The sequence below is a fragment of the Bos indicus genome, chromosome 19, assembly GCF_029378745.1.
Source record: "Bos indicus isolate NIAB-ARS_2022 breed Sahiwal x Tharparkar chromosome 19, NIAB-ARS_B.indTharparkar_mat_pri_1.0, whole genome shotgun sequence".
In the NCBI taxonomy this organism is placed as follows: Eukaryota; Metazoa; Chordata; class Mammalia; order Artiodactyla; family Bovidae; genus Bos; species Bos indicus.
The window spans coordinates 56,211,567-56,229,260 of record NC_091778.1 but is presented as its reverse complement, the minus strand read 5'-3'; the positions used below and the strand labels follow the sequence as shown (position 1 = coordinate 56,229,260).

The window sequence follows — 17,694 nt, the reverse complement described above, 5'->3', positions numbered from 1 at the left end:
CCGAGCATATTTAACCAATAGCAAAATTATATTTTATGACTGCATTGGCATAAAGATGCTTATAGTAACATTACGTATTAAAATCTTTTCCTGACCTACGATTTTGTCCTGATGTTTAGAGGAATGGAAACATTTTTGTGGACCCCTAAAAGCACTGTGGCCCTGACAGTGCACCACCCTGGCCTGATGGAGAAGCCAGCCCTGCCACCGCCCCAATCCCACGGTGACAACACTGTCAGTGGTGGGCAGCCGCACACCTTGTCCCCAATCCACACGTCCCCTTCTCTTTTCCACGGAAATTTCCCAGGTCACAGATGTGCTGTGGTTTGAAGTCTCACAACATCTACTTTTGTTGTCATTTAAAAAAAAAAAAACTTCCCAGGGAAAGAAGCCTGATCCTATGTTATTTGAAAATAGAAAGTGCTGTGCAAATGCTAAGTCCAGTATAATAATAGTGACGCCAAGTAATTCTGTTTTGAACAACTTGAACTTGTTAAATCAGACAGATGCCATCTGCGCTGTTTTAAAGCCCAGGCTGGTGATATGTTTTATGCAAAAAAAAAAAAAAAAATGCTTATCATATGAAAATTGCTGAATCTCCCCAAAAGTGAAGTACTTTGCTCTGAAGTTAGACTTATGAGACTTCCTCTCAAGGATGGGGTGACTCCTGGAGGTAGGGAGTGAGAGCGTCTCAAGCATTTATTGAGCACTTACTGTATACTGAGCCCTTGACAGTCAATTTCATGTCTAATCCTTGCAGTTCATCACTCTGTGAGGGAGCTAAAATTATTCAGACTTTATATGAGCTAACCCTGGGGCTCAGAGAGGTTAGGTTACTTGCCCAAAGTCACACAGCTCTCCAGTGGAACCAGGATTTGAATCCAGGACCTCTGACTCTGAGGTCCTTTCTCAGTCCAATGCCTGCATGCTAAGTCACTTCAGTTGTGTTTGATTCTTTGTGACCCCATGAACTGTAGCTTGCCAGGCTCCTCTGTCCATGGGATGGATTCTCCAGGCAAAGAATACTGGACTGGGTTGCCATGCCCTCCTCCAGAGGGTTTTCCCGACCCAGGGATGGAACCCGTGTCTCTTACGTCTCCTGCACTGGCAGGAGGGTTCTTTACCACTAGTGCCACCTGGGAAGCCCTCCAATAAGTCTCCGAATAATGTGGACCCAGAAGCACGAGGAGTCAAAGGCTCCCCCTGCCCCATTTGCTCTTCATCTCCCATGAAAGAAGCAGCAGGATAAAGGCTGGGCCTGTGGATATGGTACCTATGAATATGATCTTGTTCAGAAATAGGGTTTTGGTAGATGCAGTCAAATTAAGATGAGGTCATACTGGATCAGGGTGGGCCCTAATCCAGTGCCTGGTGTTCCTTTAAGAAGAGGAAATTTGGACGCACACAGAAGGAGGGAGAGGAAAGACAGAGATTGAGGACCGCTGGCACCCCAGAAGCCAGGACAGGTGTTCCCCCAGAGCCTCCAGGAGGAGCAAGCCTGCCGACACCTTGACTGCAGACTTCTGGTGCCCGGGGTGTGAGGGAAGACATCTGTACTGCTCTAAGCCCCCAGTCTGTGGTCATTCGTTACAGCAGCCACTGAAAGTGAATGAAAGGCAATGCCATTTTCCAGGAGAGTTTGGAGAGCGTGGACTGGGCTGCCTGTGTACGTGTGTGCACACGGGTGTACATGTGTGTGCACAGGTGTGTGTGGAGGGCTCATCTCCCCGCTTCCTGCCGCCTCTGCCTTTTGTCCCCACGCCCTTCCTCTCCTTACAGAAAGTGGAGCAGGGAGGACTTCCCTGGTGGTCCAGTGGTTAAGAATCCGCCTTCCAGGGCTTCCCTGGTGACTCAGTGGTAAAGAATCCACCTGCCAATACAGGAGACACAGGTTGGATCCCTGGTCTGGGAAGATCCCAAGTGCCGCAGAGCAACTAAGCCCAAGCACCACAACTACTGAGCCTGCGCTCTGGAGCCCAGGAACCGCAACTGCTGAATCCCGCACGCCCTAGAGCCCGTGCTCCGCAAGAAGAGAAGCCGCCGCAGGGAGAAGTCCAAGCACACGAGCTATAGAGTAGCCCCACTTGCTGCAACTAGAGGAAAGCCCATGTAGCAATGAAGACCCAACACAGCGCCCCGCCCACCCCCCGCCGGCAAAAAAAGAGTCCGCTTTCCAATGCAGGGGATGTGGGTTTGACTCCTGGCTGGGGAACTAAGAATCCACACGTCAAGGGGCAACTAAGCCCACACACCACAACCGAAGAAGCCAGTGAGGACCCAGCACAGCCAAAGTTTTAAAAAAGGAAAATGGTGGGGGGAGGGTGGCCTAAGGGGGCGGGTGGCCGAGGAGGGGCAGCGCTGTGCCTTTTCTGGTGGGAGGTGGGGTTTGAAAATCCCAGAGGAGCCCAGGTTGGAAAAATCCTCCTTCGTGTAGTTGTTATTATGTGCGGCAAGGAAGACCCAGTCCTTGTAAAGGGATAAATGGAGCTTAAACGTGGCCTGCAAAGCCAGAGGAGGTGGTGAAAATCAAAGGGAATGGAATTACTGTCTTCGGAAAAAAGGAAGCGGCCTTCTGGAGGGGGAGCCCCCAGAGCCCTCCTTGCTGTGAGCCCCACGTGCCAGCCGAGTGGAATCTGTCTCAATAGAAGTTTTTGCTGTGAGATAAATAGTGCAGCTGATGTCTAATAAACTCCTCCGAGAGAGGAGTGGTGATCAACACCAGGGAATAAATTCTCCAGAAATTAAGGCAGTGCCAGTGTTGGTGGTGAGTCGGAGGGCTGTGATGTTTGTGGCAGCGAACTCGTTTAGGGTCCTGGGAGAACTCATTCTTGGGAATCCAGCAATAATTTTACTAGAGGTTTTAATAGTTGGCAAGTCCCCAGGCCACTTTGTGTGGAATTTATTTTGGCAAGATACAGCCCTCCCCCCAGGAGAAAAATAGAGAAAAAGACTCAAGGCGGCCAGCTGAGCCCAGGAAAAGGGCTTCCATCACCTGGGGCTCCCCAAACACCTCCCGTCCAGGCTCTTGAAGGGAATTCCTCTGCCCATGTCAGCCCGAGCGCTGCCCTTGGCCTGGCACTTGCAGATGTGGGTTCTCCCAGAGGTGTGCCAGGTGGGTACGTTGATGGTTAGTTAGCGAGCTCCATCAGCTCAGGCTGAGACAGCAGCGGCTCCATTTCCTGGCCTGACTATCGGTTGCTGCATTTCTGTGCAGCGCAGGCTGGCATTTGGGTGCTGGGGGCCCTGCAGTCCTTTGCGGGAAGGCTGGGCCCCCCTCCCCTTGCCCCCGGGATGGCCATCCCGCAGGCTCACCCTGGCTTCTCCCTCTTAGGCTCCCTGCCGGGCCTGGCCTCATGGAGCGGATCCAGGCCATCGCCCAGAACGTCTCGGACATTGCTGTGAAGGTGGACCAGATCCTGCGCCACAGCCTGCTCCTGCACAGCAAGGGTGGGGGCCGGGGGCGCCTCGCGACCTCCAGGACAGAGTACAGGGTGGTGGGAGTCTGGGGTGGGGCCTGATTTCTCCCCACAGCAGCTCCTCTGGCTCCTGGGGGGTCCTGCCTTGGGTCTCAGTGGGGTGACCCCACCATCCCTGGGTGGCCCCTCCATTCCTCTGATGTGGGGAGCATCAGGCTGGGAAGCCCCCCTCAAAAAGTCGGGAGTACATTCAGATGTGTGCCTGAGGTCTGCCCCTCCAGAGAACTGGTCTTTAAGCATTCAGGCCAGCTCCTCATTGGCCTGAACCGCCTAAGGAGGGTGGGCATGGTGGCAGAGGGGGCAACTCAGGCCCAGGCCACCACTGGCAGGTGGCCTTTCAGGGAAGAAAACTCAGGTCAAGGGCACTATGTGTGCCCACGCTTCCCCTTCCCACCCGCCTTGCGCTTTCTCTGCCGGGCTCCTTCCCGGGCCCAGGTCCTCAGCAAGCTGGCCTTCTCTCTCTGCAGTGTCTGAAGGCCGGCGGGACCAGTGTGACGCACCTAGTGACCCCAAGTTCCCTGACTGCTCAGGGAAGGTGGAGGTGAGGCTTGGGGCTGAGGGGTGGGGGTGGGGTGACCAGGAGAAGCCCCTCCGCAGGGGCTGTGGCCCAGATTAACTCTGGGGTTCTGCTAGCTGCAATATCCACCACGAAGGGGCTCTCTGCCTTCACACTGGCACTGGCTAGCAGAGGCCAGCCCCAGAGGAACTGCTTCTCTGCCTGGCCCACCAACTGAATTTCCCAGAACGGGTCATATTTTGGGGTTTTCAGTACTGTCTTACAGCAGACAAGCTATTAAATATACATATGCCACCCCCAGCAGTCTGATTCAATTTCACACAAGGAGTGGACCTCATTCTCTCTCCGCATCCCTTCTAGCCCAGCTGGACTGAGAGAATCCCTCCCCACTGCCCAGGGTGACCCCCCCAACCCCGGTTGCATGGAGCCTGTCTATCTGGGGAGCCAGCCAGGCATAAAAGCCAGCCCCTCACTGGTGCTGAAATCCCTAAGAGTGGGGGCAGTGGCACTGCAGACCCTTTCTTGGGGACCACGTGGGGGCCACTGTGGATGAGTCCTGCCCTGGCCACAGCCCTGCGACCTGACCTAGGCATCAGCCGAACCCGGCTCTTGGTTGTGGATGGAGAACAAATGATGAGGCCCCGCCAGGCCTGCAGCTGCTGCACCTCCACTGTTTGACCGCGTGTGTCCTGACCTGGCCTCATTCCCGCCGGGTCCTTCTCTTTCTGGGCCTGGGGGGTGGTGGTCCAGTCTGGCCTTCCCTGAGTTTCTCAGTGGCCGAGACACAGGGCTGGGTCCTAGGACCCTGGTCCAGTCTCTCTTCTCTGCTTCTGGCCTTGCTGCACCTTTAGGATGGGCCCCAGGGACCCTCTCCTGGGGGACCTGGGGGTCCCCAAGGACATGCATGCACGGGGGCCCCGGGGGCACATGAGGGACTGGCACTGGCCCCCTGGCGCAGGCTGGCCCTCTCCACAGTGGATGCGCGCCCGCTGGACCTCTGACCCTTGCTACGCCTTCTTCGGGGTGGACGGGACCGAGTGCTCCTTCCTCATCTACCTCAGTGAGGTCGAGTGGTTCTGCCCCCCGCTGCCCTGGAGGAACCAGACGGCCACCCGGAGGGCTCCCAAGCCCCTCCCCAAGGTCCAGGTAGGCATGGGAGGTGGCTGGGTCATGCTTGGGGAGCAGGGGACCCTTTGCCCCTGGGTAAGATAAGGCCAGTTGGCTCTGCCTGGTGGGTGGGCTGGTCCTTGCCTGCTAGCCTGTGGGTGCCCATCCCAACTCCTGTGGGATGCTGCGAAGCTGAAACTACTTGAGGGGCAGGCTGGGGCCCTGGAGGCACCTCCCTTAATGGACTGGAATAATAGTAATAATAGCTGTCACTCATTGAAGGCTTCCTGTGTGGCAGACACTTTATTTGTACTTAAATCTCGCAGCAGTCCTTACACAGTCTTATTTAACAGATGACAGATCTGAGGTCTGGAGAGCTGAGTTAACTTCGTTAAGGCATACAGATACTCTGGCTCCGCTGAAAGGCAGCCTGGCTTCTCTGCCCTTGGAGCCCCGGCTCTGACCATGACCTCACTGCCTCCTTGTCAGAGCTGGGATCCTGGGAACAGGTCACAGCTGACCCCCTCCTGAAGGGCCCAGGACCGGTGGCTGACTGAAGCTGGGCTGGGACAGACCGACGCGGCTGGGGAGTGAATGTTGGGGGGATGAGAGCGGGGCTCATGGGAAGAGCTAGGACAGACCCAACCTCACAGGGAAGATACCCTGGGCGGCGGGTGATGGTGGTGATGTAGCTGCTGGCCGGAAGTTAGAGAAGTATGGTCTGGACCCCCCACTCCAGGCAGTTTTCCGGAGCAATCTGTCCCACCTCCTGGAGCTGATGGGCAGCGGGAAGGAATCGCTAATCTTCATGAAGAAACGCACCAAGCGGTTCACAGCCCAGTGGGCACTGGCTGCCCAGCGCCTGGCGCAGAAACTGGGGGGCGTCCGGAGGGACCAGAAGCAGGTACCTCATCCTCCCAGTGTGTTCAAGGAGCTGAGCTTAGTGAGCCCGGGGCCTCAGGCTGCCAAGGGCACCCTGGGTCTACCCTTAAAAGACTTTTATTGTGTTTATTTGAATTTGAGCTGGGGTGGTGCAGCGGCAGAGTCAGGATAGATGCGTGTGTCGGTCGACGCTTTTCAAGTTTGGGGCAGAGTGACACCCTCTCCCCTTTAGGAGTCCTACATTCTGTGGGCGTCTTGTTCTCGTCAGGCAGAAAAGTCGTGTCATTTGCCTGGAATGCTGGGAATAACGTAGCCTGTTTGGGGGAGTTCCTCGGCCCATTGGTTCCTCCATCTGTCTGTCCATCCATCCATCCATGCAATAAATACTTACCTGACTCTCTCATTCACCCTGTTTATTTCTTTCAGAGTCCTTGTCATTTCATGAGTTACCTCTTGTCTGTGTTTACTGTTGTCTGCCTCTTTCATCTGGACCATAAGCGCCTTCAGGGCAGGATGTGACTGTCCTGTTCACCTGTGTCTCCAGCGAGGTCACCCTGCCTCTTGGTCCCTCCGCTGTGCTCTGGTGCCAGAAAGCACAGCCGGGAGGGAGACTGTGCCTTCCGCTGGCCGGGTGTCCCTGGGGGTGGCCGGGCCGGGGGCTGCTGCTCCTCCAAGCTGACCCTCTGTGTCCCCCCACCCCCGACCCCACCAGATCCTCGTCCACATCGGCTTCCTGACCGAGGAGTCTGGGGACGTGTTCAGCCCGCGGGTGCTGAAGGGCGGGCCTCTGGGGGAGATGGTGCAGTGGGCAGACATCCTGGCTGCTCTCTATGTCCTGGGCCACGGCCTCCGGATCACAGTGTCCCTGAAGGAGCTGCAGAGGTGAGTGCGGGGGAGGAAAGGAAGGGGAGCTACTGTCAGATGGCGACATTCCCCATAGCTTTCTCCACCTGCTCAGTCTGCCTCCCACCCTCCTGTCCTCAGCGCTGATCCCCCCCCGTCACTCTGGGGGATGCACCAGGGATTGTATTTGCTCAGTGCTGTTCAAACAGGGTCCTGTTCTCCGTCTTGGACCTAAGGGGAGCCCTGTTGTATGTGCTCAGGGGCTGACAGATACTGGTTTGTGGAACTGAGCCACGTCATCAGATAGGGTCCCCGCTGCTCCCATCCTGGGTGACTTGGTGCAGCCTCAGGGGTCCTCTTCTAGGGCTGTGCTTCTTCGTGGGGGCCAGGAAGACCTGGGGATGGGGGGAGGTCGGCCAGTGCTATCCCTTCCAGTGCTTGCCTTTCCAGGGTCCCTCTGATGCTGTCTGAGGTGGGAGACTGGTGGTTAAGAGGGGATAGGATTGTGTGTGTGTGTATGATTAGGCTCATTTTTAACCACTATATTTGTGGGGCATAGAAATATGTAAGATATTTCTTATTTTATCTGTCAATATTTATTATATGATATTTGATACGTACAAAAATATATGTACCACATGTCACAAAGCACAAGAATGAAGTGATCTATGCTTCTGCCACCCAGCTGCAGAATGAGGATATTACCAGGACTCTTGTGTTCACCTGGGAGTTTCTCTCACCTATCCCTCTGCCCTCAACCCCACCCAGCCCTGGAGGAAACCTGGAACTTGGATTTTGTGTTTATCATTCTTTTGCTTTAAAAAATAAATTTGTTCTTTTGTTGTTGTTTTACAAATTCATGTATCAATAAACAATATATGATTTAGTTTTTATTTTGGTTTAATTTGAGCTTTGTAAAAATTTTACCTACTGATTGTAGCCTCCAAGATTTGTTTTCTTCACTCACTATTAGATTTCCAAGATTCCTCCATGTTGCTGCCTGTAGCTCTATGCCGTTCATGTCACGGCTGTATAATATTCCATTGTGTGAATATACCACGATTATTTATCCATTTTTCCCATCTGTGGACATTTCCCTATGTTTTTACAAGTTATTTAGAATGATACTATCTGTGGTGGACATTTTTTACATGTCACCTGGTATCCCTGGGTCAGAGTTTCTCTTGGGTAAAGACTGAGTTTTTTCTTTGGTATAGACTTAGGGGCACAATTGCTGGGACTTAGGGTGTCTAAAAAGTCAGCCTGACAAGAAACTGCCAGTTGTTTCCCTGAGTGACTGCACCAGTCGAGTCCTTCCATGCTCCAGGTTCCCCGGGGGCTGCATTCTTCCCCACACTTGGTGTTACTGGGCTTTCTCACTGGGGGTGTTGAGTGGTATCGTGGTATCTTGTTACGGTCTTAACTCTCATTCCTTGACAACTGACAAGGCTGAGCAGTTAGTCATATGCTCGGCTCTCCTTATTTCCTCTTGATGACATGCCCATTCATGTCATTTGTCACTTATCTGCTTTCCTGTTTATCTTTTCCTTATTGAGTTGTAGGAGCTCTTTATATATTATAGGTATAAATCCTGTGTAAGATATATGTGTTTGAAAATCTCCCAATCTAATTTGTGGCTTGTCTTTGTGATTTCTTTATGTCTTTTTTTTAAGGAACGGAAGGTCTTAATTTTAATATATTCAAAGTTATCAAAACATTTTCTCTCTGGCCTGAGATTCTGTGCTTGGTGAATTTCTATTCCTTTCACTGGCATTGAAATGAGACTGTCCTAATTTGTCTCAGGGTCTAACTAAGGAGACTTCCCAAGTGGCTCACTGGTTAAGAAACTACCTGGCAATGCAGGAGACACAAGAGATGCAGGTTTGATCCCTGGTTTGGGAAGATCCCCTGGAGGAGGAAATGGCAACCTACTCCAGTATTCTTGCCTGAAAAATCCCATGGACAGAGGAGCTTGAAGGGCTGCCGTCCATGGGGTCACAAAGAGTTGGACACAGCTGAATGACTAAGCACATAACTAAGGAAGGCCCCCAAACTGTTTGCCTGCAAATTGACTTTTCTTCATCAGCCCATGAACTTACTCTCAGGTGGTTTTAAAATGTAATTCCTGTCTAGAGCCTGACCACCACCTGGATGGTCTGTCAGTTCTAGATCTCTCTCTCTCTTTTCCTTTTTTAATGGGCATTTTGTCCTGACCACAAATGCTGATGCTCTGTAGCAGAGAAGTGTTGGATAGAGAAGGATACTGGCAAGGACCAAGCCATCGACAATACTTGGTCAACAGGGCCCAGGGAGCACTGGCATTGGGCAGCCACTCAGAGTGAGTGACTCAGAGTCTGCCAGTGACTCAGGTTGTCAGAGAGAGTCAGGGGAGAAGGAGGCTGAGACTTGGGTGTGCTGTGAGGCTACCAAAGGACCTAGTAGTTTGAAGGTTTTCATCACCGTGGCTTGAAATTCATCCCTCTAGAATCATCCTTTTAAGTTGATGTGCTTGTCTCCAGTAGGCTTAGGAAAGATGGAAAGTGTCTTCAGAGAGGAACAGCACGTGTAAGTGTGGATGTGGAAGACGGTCTGCTTTGTAGGGGGAGAAGGTGACAGGGCCTGGCGAAGGGGCTGCATGGTTATGGCAGCATTTGGAAACACATCCCAGCTCAGGAGCAGCGAGTTCTGGGGGAGGAGGTGCCACTTGGAAACAGCAGCTCCGCCCCATCTGGTTGAATCACCTGAGTGGGAATGAGCTAGGTTGGGAGCTGTCCCGGAGGCTGGTGCTGAACTGTCAAACTAGCTACCCAGGGCTGGGAGGAGGAACCAGCGGCACGTCTCCCATGCTGGCCCTCACCCTGTGGCATTTTGTTGTCAGACAAGCTGTTTCCATTGTGCGGGCCACTTCAGAGCTGGGTGTGCCCTCTTGCTGCCCGCCAGCACGCATTGCTGCGCACCGCGCTGTGCCCGCCCCTGCTCCCTCTGAACAGAGAGCTGGGGAGACGCATCTACACTGTGGAGCAGAACTGCAGAAGCCACTGACATTTGCAAATAATGAAAAGAGGCTTCTCTTCCTGGCCTCAGATCTTCCTACAGGAAACTCAGATGGGACGAGGGAAGAGGAGGAGGAAAGAGAAAAGGGACCTGAGGTGCAGGAAGTCAGAGAAATCTCAGACAACTTAGGATGGCACAGCCAGTGCTGTGGGAAGCCAGACCTGCCTCAGGCAGAGCAGTAAACAAGGCTTTGGGGACCCTTGTCCCCAGGTCACCAGAGACCCCAAGATGCAGTGGGAAGAATCCTGGGGTTGGGGACTGTCCAGAGCATGCATCTCAGGTGCTGCCTCACACAAGTCCCCTGCAAGTGTGAAGCATCCTTCTATCAACACCTGCTCCAGCTCTAGGTTAGATGAATTCATGTTTATCAGCATTAGCTGGACTCCTCCCTTCTGACTGTGCATCTTCTGGGGCCAGAGAGGTGAGAACTTCCTTTCCTAACTGCTCCCTCAGGGAATGGGAAGGCTCCCTGCATTTGTGACAGCCCAACATCACACTTAGAGCACCATCTTTGCGTGAGAGAGCAGCTATTTGACAAGTCTCCCTAAGAAGCAGGAATTTAAAAAACATTGTATTCATTTATTTTATTATTTAGTTTTGGCTGTGCTGGGTCTTCGTTGCTGCATGTGGGCTTTCTCTAGTTGCAGCGAGCAGGGGCTGCTCTCTCGTTGCAGTGTGTGGGCTTCTCATCGTGGCAGTCTTTCTTGTTGTGGATCATGGGCTCTAGGGTGCCCAGGCTGCAATCACTGTGGCATGTGGGCTCAGTAGTTGTGACACAGGCTCTAGAGCACAGGCTCAGTAGTCCTGGCTCATGGGCTTAGTTGCTCTGTGGTATGTGGGTTCTTCCCAGGCCAGGGATTGAGCACGTGTCTTCTGCCCTGGCACATGGCTTCTTTACCACTGAGCCACCAGGGAAGCCCAAGAGGCAGGACTTTTAACTCAGTTGTTCTGTTCAGCCCCTGCTGGGATGTCTCCTCTTCCAACCTCGACCCTGGGTCCTTACCTTCCCAGAGTACTTCCTCCTCCTCTGGCCACTCACTGGGCCCCACTGGAGCTGAGCCTGTGATCAGTGAGGTTGCTGATGTCCATTCCAGGGCCAGAGCAGTAAAGATGGGGGTCACTGCACTTGGGCAGTCCTGAAAGTGAGGCTCTTGTGAAATACACCTGAAATACACCCCTGCTGCCATTTCCTTCACTGCACACGTGCACCCTCATGCGTGCACGCATGTCCTTGTTCACAACCACATATGTACACCCTTGTATGTATGTGCACCCCTGAGTGAAGGTGCATGCCTCCACAGACTTGCACACACACACCCTTGCACATGGACATACACATACATATGATATTGAGCCCAGGGCACACTTGTGCATATCCATGCACACAGGTAACCCCCATGCACGCACACACCCCCCACAGAGGATCCGTATTTTCCATATCCACCAATGTGTCACCCATGCAGATCTGAAACTCCCTGGAGCAGGAGCTCTAGAGAGAGGTCACCCCATCTCCACTTTGCAGTTTGTTAAGCAGGCAGGCCCGAGGAGGTGCCCAGACAGCTCTGCCCTGGGCTCCCTGTGGGGTGTAGGTGCCACAAAGGCTCTTGCTCAGATGGGGCAGAATTGTGTAAACAGCTTGGCCACCCGAGGGAACAGTCTCAGGAAAGTTTTTTCTAAATCCGATACCAGGTACAATTTAAGACAACTTATAGAATAAAAATTAAAAAAAGAAAATCTCCTTCCCCAGGAGACATAGTACAGTTATGCCTATAAAATTGACAGCCTCTGCTGTGTTGAAATTCATTTCAGGTAGGAATTCGTAACCCTAGCTGTAGTGGAACTGCCTTGGAAACTTATCGGCCTTCGGGCGTCTTGGTGTCTCTGATTTAATTGGTCTGGGGTGGGGCCGAGTTATCAAGGTTTCAAAGCTCCCCCGGGTGATCTATGATCTAATGATCAGTGATGGTTGGGAATTAGAAAAGTTGAGGATGTGGTTTTTGACATCGCATCCCCCACCTCCCAGTCTGTTTAGCAGGATAGCTGTGCGGTTAGGATACTGCAGTGTGTGAATGGTTACCGAGGAACAGGCCTAGGGTAGGGGCTCAGCGCCCTAGAGAATTTGTGAAAAGATGTGTGAATTCCTCCTGAGCCTGCCTTTGCACACTTTAAAGCACCCGTGTTACCCCTTGGCTGCAGGGCAGGGGCCGAGTGGAGGAGGCAGGCCAAGGAGGTAACCCCCAGAGGTGGCCGGGGAGTAGGGCCTCTTGTGCCCCTCCGGGGACATTGTGTGAACCTGCTGACATGGAATGTATTGGGTTGGCCAAACAGTTCCTTGGGGGTTTTCCGTAGCATCATATGGAAAATCCCAAATCAACTTTTTGGCCAGCCCAATACTTCATGCCACGCCCTCTCTTGGATGTACTTTTTCCTGGTGACATTTGCTGGTTGGGCCTAGCCTATGAGCTCCCCAAACTCATTCTCTGCCGGAACCACCCGAATACATGCAGGCCTTTCCTTGACTGGACGCTAACATACAGAGGTGATTCAGTTTGCTAGAGTTGCTGTAACGAAGTTCCACAGGTTGGGAGGTTTAAACAACTGAAGCGGGTGGTCTCCTGCTTCTGGATGCTGGAAGTCTGAGATCATGGTGTTGGTAGGGTTGATTGGTTCGGAGGCTTCTGTTGGTTGTCAGTGATCTTTGGTGTTTGCTGGCTTGTGGAAACATCAGCTGCGTCTTTGCCTTCTTCTGCACGTGGCATTCTCTCTGTGCATGTGTCTGGGTTCAGTGTTCCCCTTCGTATAAGGACACCAGTCGTATGAGATCAGGACCTACTAATGACCTCATTTCAACTTGGTCACCTTTGTAAGAATCCTACCTCCAAATAAGGTCCCATTCTGAGGTTCTGGGGTTAGGACTCCAACATATGTTTGGTGGGGGGACAACAAGCCAAGCTGTAACAATTTGGTGACTGTTTGAGCCTAGAAAGGGGTCACAGGCAGAGAGATCACTGAATACCGGCATGGTGCTGCTGTGGGTTCCGTGGGAGGTGGGATCATCCGCGGTCCCGTCTCCCAGCCTGGCGGAGCCATGCTACGCAAGAGGCACCAGGGTCTTGTGAAAATAGATCAGCAGGATGTGCAGATAACCCGAATTCTGAGAGTCGCGGCTGGGCTCCTGCCACAGAAACGTCTCCCCGGGCCGGCGAAACGCCACGCGTGGGGAAGGCAGCAGGATGGGGATGCTGCCCGTACATTTGTCGTAGTTTATTCACAGATGTTCACGGCAGATGTCTTGGTCACTGACTTGACAACGAGGCTGGACAGACGAACCGCTTTTCTCTGCTCCTCGTGTTTTGGTGTTTTAATTAACCGACGCACTGGCATGATGTTTGGGGCAGTGCACGGCATCCACATCTGGTTTTGCTTCTGCAAGATGTTTCCGGGGTGACGGCGGTGGCGCCAGCGGCGCGTGAGGACAACAGGCTCTGATCAGACTGCAGCTCAGGGATGTCAGGCAGTCCTGCCCGTGCCCTGCACATGCAGCGGGAGGAGACACGAAGCCAGAGCCCCCGTTGGCTGCATCTGAGACGTCCCCAGGGATGTCTGGATCCATGGTGGGCATTTTAAAATGAAGCCTTTCCCCTTCCTGCCTGCCCAGGATCGGCTGTGCTCATCCATTTTATTTGCATAATTTCAAGCATCATTAATAGTACATGGCATGAGGAAAAATGACTGAGCTCTTCCTCCCTCCATGAGTGAAATTGGGTTTAGTAGAAAATTAGTTGACTTAACTGGCAAATGATGAAAGCTTGAGAGGAGAATGTTTAAATAAGGAGGGTGAGGAGGGGAGACTCTTAGACGTCAAGAACCGGCCCTGGTGGAAATTGGTCTCTTGGCCTTTCTGTTTGTTCAATGTTTGTTCAAGGGAAATTCTGGGGAGGGTCCCTGGAGAATGACGAAGGCAGGGACTGCATCCTGTCCTTTGTACTCAGCCCAGCTTGACCAAGCTGTAGCCAGTAAACCCTCTAAGCTGCCAGTCCCAGCAGGCCTCAGGGTTGTTTTTGTTTTTTAATATTTATTTATTTGGCTGCACTGGATCTTGGTTGCAGCACACTAACTTAGTTGTAGCATGTGGGATCTAGTTCCCCGACCAGGAATCGAACCTGGGCACCCTGCATTGGGAGCTCAGAGTCTTAGCCACTGGACCACCAGGGAAGTCCCTGTCAGTTCAGTTCAGTCACTCAGTCGTGTCGTGACTCCATGGACTGCAGCATGCCAGGCTTCCCTGTCCATTACCAACTCCCAGAGCTTACTCAAACTCATGTCCATCAAGTTGGTGATGCCATCCAACCACCTCATCCTCTGTTGTCCCCTTCTCTTCCCGCTTTCAATCTTTCCTAGCATCAGAGTCTTTTCCAAGGAGTCAGTTCTTTGCTGTTTGTATTGGAGTTTCAGCTTCAGCATCAGTCGTCCAGTGCATATTCAGGACTGATTTGCTTTAGGAAGTCCCTGTGAGCATGTTTAAATGCTGGTGTGAAGGAGCCAGAAAAGGGAGTGGTGGAAGCTCCAGGAGGAAAGATTTTATCATGGGTGACCCCCAGGAGGAAGGGGAAGAGAGCAGGATGTAGTGGGGCTGCCAATGGGGTTACAGGATGGGGCCTTCCCATCGATGCTTTTTATTTTATCTTTTAGAACATTCTCTTGTTTTGGCTGCTCTGGGTCTGTGTTGCTGCATGTGGGCTTTCCATGGTTGCAACCAGCAGGGGCTATTCTCTGGTTGCGGAGCTGGGGCTTCTCATTTCAGTGGCTTCTCTTGTTGCACAGCATGGGCTCTAGTATGCGCGGGCTTCCGTGGTTGCAGCATGTGGGCTCAGGAGCCGCAGGGCTCAGGCTTCAGTAGTTGAGGCTCACTGGCTTAGTTGGTCCGCCAGCTACTGGAATCTTCCCAGAGCAGGGATTGAACCCATGTCCCCTGCACTGGCAAGTGGATTCTTACTACTGTGTCACAAAGAACTCCTTATTTTATCTTTGATGTAGGAGGAATGAGCATCTTCTGGGAGTGAGGTGGAGGGGGCAGGAGGTGTAAGGAGAGTGGACGAGACTGGAACAGCCCGAAGGCTGCCCTGGACTTCGAATGTGTTAACCCTTCCCCAAAACCCTTGAGCCAAATATGGCAGAAATCTGATGATTTGACGAGGCTGGGAAGTGGCAGTGCAGATATTCATCATGTCATCGTACTATTTTCTATAACTTTCTGGATGCTTGAAATATTTGATTGTTCAATCAGAACAGGGGAGGAAGAGCCATGTCCAGCTTCTGCTTGGCACTTAGCAGACCCTGTACACAGAGGTTCTTTCTCCCCCACCTCTTCCTAGAGGAGGCATAAGAGGCAAATGGCTAATTTACAATAAAACACTCCTTCCCCTCTCCCTTCTGTTTGTTTTTAGCCACATCACGTGGCTTGTGGGATCTTAGCTCCCAGACCAGGGATCAAACTGTGCCCGCCGCACTGAAAGTTAGGAATCCTAACTACTGGATCCAAGAGAATTCCTGCCTCTCCCTTCTTTTGCCTTCCTTCTCGTCCAAGGAGGCCTTTTAATCTGTGTAGTGGGATCATGTTCAGCACAGCTAGATACCACAGAAGGTGGGAGACCTCTGCTGCTGGAGGCCCAAAGTCTCCCTGGTCCCCAGCCTTCATCCTTCCCAGGGATCCAGGAGAGATGATTCCCTGCTCCTCCCACTCCATGCTGCTCCGAGCCTCAAAGAGTGGGAGTCTGTTTCTTGCTAATCGAGGCCCCTCCCTAAGTCTTGACCTCACGGATGCAGTGGCCAAGGTGCCTTTTCCAGCTCTGGTCTGGTCCACATTGGGACTGGGAGGTTGCAAAGGAAGATCGATTTAAAAGAAATCACAGGCTCTCAGGAAAGGTTCATGCAACCCAGTGGGTTGGGGAGAGCTTGGGGGGAGTCAGAGAAGAAAGGAAGAGGAGGGCTGGCTTCTGCAGGCTTTTGAAGGAAAAGTAAGGAGGTGGGGTTTGTTCTGGGGGTGGGGAGGAACGCATCAGTACACCTTCAAACCTCAGGAGCCATGGGTTCTCATAAAGGAAGGGGGGCATCCTGAGCAGGAGAAGGTCTTGTCCCATGGCAGCAGGAGAGGAGGGAGGCAGATGGTGGGATGAACTTCCTGGAGACTGACATGCCCCCCACGGGAGGGATAAAACTCTGCTGCTCCCAGCTCAGGTCGGGGTGCTGGTAGAAGACAGAATGGTCTGAATAACCCCTAGCGCTCCTTCTAACTTCCCCAAAATAGTCAGAGGGCTCTGGTAAAGAGAAGACTTTCTTGGAACCAGGCTGTTCTTTCCTGGGTGTTCTGGAATGGACTCAGATCCCCACATGATTCATGGCTGGCACCTCAGGGCTGTGTCTTTAACCCACATCCCCCACAGGACTTGTTCCAGCATGGCTGAGAGCAGCGTCTCACCCTATCTTTGTTTCCTCTATGGGTTGGTTTTCCACGAATGTCTGTGGGCTCCCCAGGTAGCGGTGGTGGTAAAGAACCTGCCTGCCAAGGCATGAGATGCAGGTTCAATCCCTGGGTCAGGAAGATCCCCTGGAGGAGGGTATGGCAACCCACTCCAGTATTCTTGCCTGGAGAATCCCGTGGACAGAGGAGCCTGGCCGGCTACGGTCCATAGAGTCGCAAAGAGTCGGACACGACTGAGGCGACTTAGCCATGCAGCACGCATAGAAGAGCAAAAGCGCCTAGGATGTGAGAATCCCCAGAAAAACTGAAAACCAACATCCCAAGGGCAGGCCCCACCCGAGAGCGAAGAGGCGGCCCCTCTGGGACCAGCCTGGCCATCAGGAGCCAGAATAGACCTCGGTGATCCAAACCTGCGCCTGGGCCCAAGAGCCACCTTCAAGGAAAGGCTGGCTTGGCGAGAGGAGCCTGGATTCCTGCTCAGCACTTACGTGCATGGTTACATAAATGGGAAGGAGGCAGGGGACAGCCAGAGGGATGCGTTCCTGGCACTGCAGCCCCCCGGGAGCTGGAGGAATGAGTCTGTGGTTTCAGCCACCTCTCCTGGGAGTGGCAGCCCTATTCTTAGCCCTGAGTTTGCTTACTAGGAAGGACTGCTGGGGAAGAAATGTTGGCTTTGGACCACAGGCCTGATGCACGCTGCCCAGTTCCCTTTCAGCATCTTCCCACCTGTACTTCCTTTGGGCTTTGGCTAAAGCATGGCTGGAGTCAGCTCCGATCTGCTTTTCCTTTGAATTCCTGCTTCCTCTGAGCCCTGACTCCACTGGGGACCTGGCCATTCCCTTTAGCTGTCATCCCTGACACTCTGAGGACACTGTCTTGTCAGGAGATGGAAGCTGTGGGTGGACCCATCATGAGGGCATCATAAGGCTGCTTTTGTCGGGCTCAGGTAGGTCAGCCCATGCTGGGCAAGAGAGGAAAACCTGCAGGAGAATTTAATTCCTTCCTCGTTAGTGATGCTAACCTGCCTTCCACAGCAGCTCGTTAGATGCCCAGTTAACTGTCTACATTTGCTTCTTTGTGTTCCTTCTGTTCTGGGGAAGGGGCGGCAGGTGCTTTAACAATGGACCTTGGGAGAGCAACAAGGTCGATGCCGTAGTGCTCGGGGGATGGGCACTGGATGGCATCAGAGGGCTAGCGGACCCCGGAGGAGACAGAGGTCCCGGGTTGCCCAGCCAGGTGCTCCCAGTAATGAGATGGATCCAGGGAAGCTGAAGTTACCCTGTTCTCTTAGCTCTTGAAGGCAAAGATCTTTGAGCACTTCGTAAGATGCTTTT

At 52.9% G+C, this 17,694-nt stretch overlaps 1 protein-coding gene across 3 annotated transcripts in view; it reads left to right on the top strand.

Moving 5' to 3' along the window:
* Positions 1 to 17,694, top strand: part of MGAT5B (alpha-1,6-mannosylglycoprotein 6-beta-N-acetylglucosaminyltransferase B) — an 81,032-nt gene that overhangs the window by 34,486 nt on the left and 28,852 nt on the right. For all 3 annotated transcript variants that reach the window (XM_070774011.1, XM_019982595.2, XM_070774012.1), the window contains 5 exons: positions 3,332 to 3,447; positions 3,944 to 4,017; positions 4,969 to 5,139; positions 5,840 to 6,004; positions 6,695 to 6,864. In XM_070774011.1, the coding sequence (XP_070630112.1) occupies positions 3,332 to 3,447; positions 3,944 to 4,017; positions 4,969 to 5,139; positions 5,840 to 6,004; positions 6,695 to 6,864 (696 nt within the window). The remainder of the gene's footprint in view (positions 1 to 3,331; positions 3,448 to 3,943; positions 4,018 to 4,968; positions 5,140 to 5,839; positions 6,005 to 6,694; positions 6,865 to 17,694) is intronic.